This window comes from Pteropus alecto, unplaced genomic scaffold (assembly GCF_000325575.1).
Source record: "Pteropus alecto unplaced genomic scaffold, ASM32557v1 scaffold1701, whole genome shotgun sequence".
In the NCBI taxonomy this organism is placed as follows: Eukaryota; Metazoa; Chordata; class Mammalia; order Chiroptera; family Pteropodidae; genus Pteropus; species Pteropus alecto.
The window spans coordinates 98,738-99,729 of NW_006430561.1; the positions used below are offsets into that span (position 1 = coordinate 98,738).

General features: G+C 64.5%; 1 protein-coding gene across 1 annotated transcript in view; it reads right to left on the minus strand.

Annotated features, from left to right (window-relative positions):
- Positions 1-571: 571 nt before the first annotated feature.
- The window catches only part of PNMA6A (PNMA family member 6A), a 32,459-nt gene continuing 32,038 nt past the window's right edge, over positions 572-992 (minus strand). Inside the window, exon 2 of the mRNA XM_025049179.1 lies at positions 572-793. Within this exon, the coding sequence (XP_024904947.1) occupies positions 572-793 (222 nt within the window). The remainder of the gene's footprint in view (positions 794-992) is intronic.

Here is a 992-nt window from a genome sequence, read left to right on the forward strand (position 1 = left end):
TGGTGCAGGTGTTCGGGAACAAGGACACCCGCATGACCTCACGACTGAAGTTCATGACTTGTGTTCAGCGGCCCCAGGAGACTCTCTATGCCTACGTGATGCGCCTGGAAGGCCTGCTGCAGCTGGCCATGGAGAAGGGGGCCGTCCACCCTACCGTGGCAGACCAGGTGCGTGCCCGGCAGGTGCTGATGCGGGCCCGCCCCAACGAGACGCTCCGGAACAAGCTGAGGAGGATGTGGCTGGAGAGGAGACCGCCTGGCTTCATGGGGATGCTGCGTCTCATTCGGGAGACAGAGGCATGGGAGGCCACCCCGGATAGGGGCCAGCAGTTCCAAGTGTTCGAAGAAGGGGCCCTTGTGGACGTTGGAGACCTGGCTGCTGCCCAGGCCACCCCAGGCCATGAAGATGGTGCCCAGGCCGCCCCAGCCGATGAAGATGGTGCCCAGGATGCCCTCGCCCATGAATATGCTCCCCAGGCTGTTCCAGTTCGTGAAGATGGTGCCCAGGTCTCACCAGGCCAGGAACAGGTGCCTGGGCCTTCCTAGTCCATGAAGATGGCACCCAGTCTGCCCTAAGCTATGCAGATAGTGCCTAGGCCTTGCCAGACCGTGAAGATGGTGCCCAGGCCACCCTGGCCAATGCAGAGGCCAGTGATGCAGGTCCTGGCACTGTTGACCCTGCTGAGGCTGCTCCTGAAACTGCTGTTGCCACTGGGGCAGCCCCTGCCCCTGAGGAAACCACCAAGGCCTCCCCTGCCACTCAGGGAGATGAAGATGCTCCCACCCCAGCGGGCCTAGGTCAGGCAGGACCCTCAGAGGCCCCCGGGGGCCCCACTCTTGCCCACATGGGAAGTGCTTCTGGGGCGGGCCCAGGAGGTCCTGGTGGGGCAGAGGGCCTGGCCCTCGCACGACACGCCGAGGCCGAGGGGGCTGAGGAGTTTCTCCCCCAGGAGGGACTCAAGCCCATCCCGGAGGAGTCAGGAAACGAGGCCG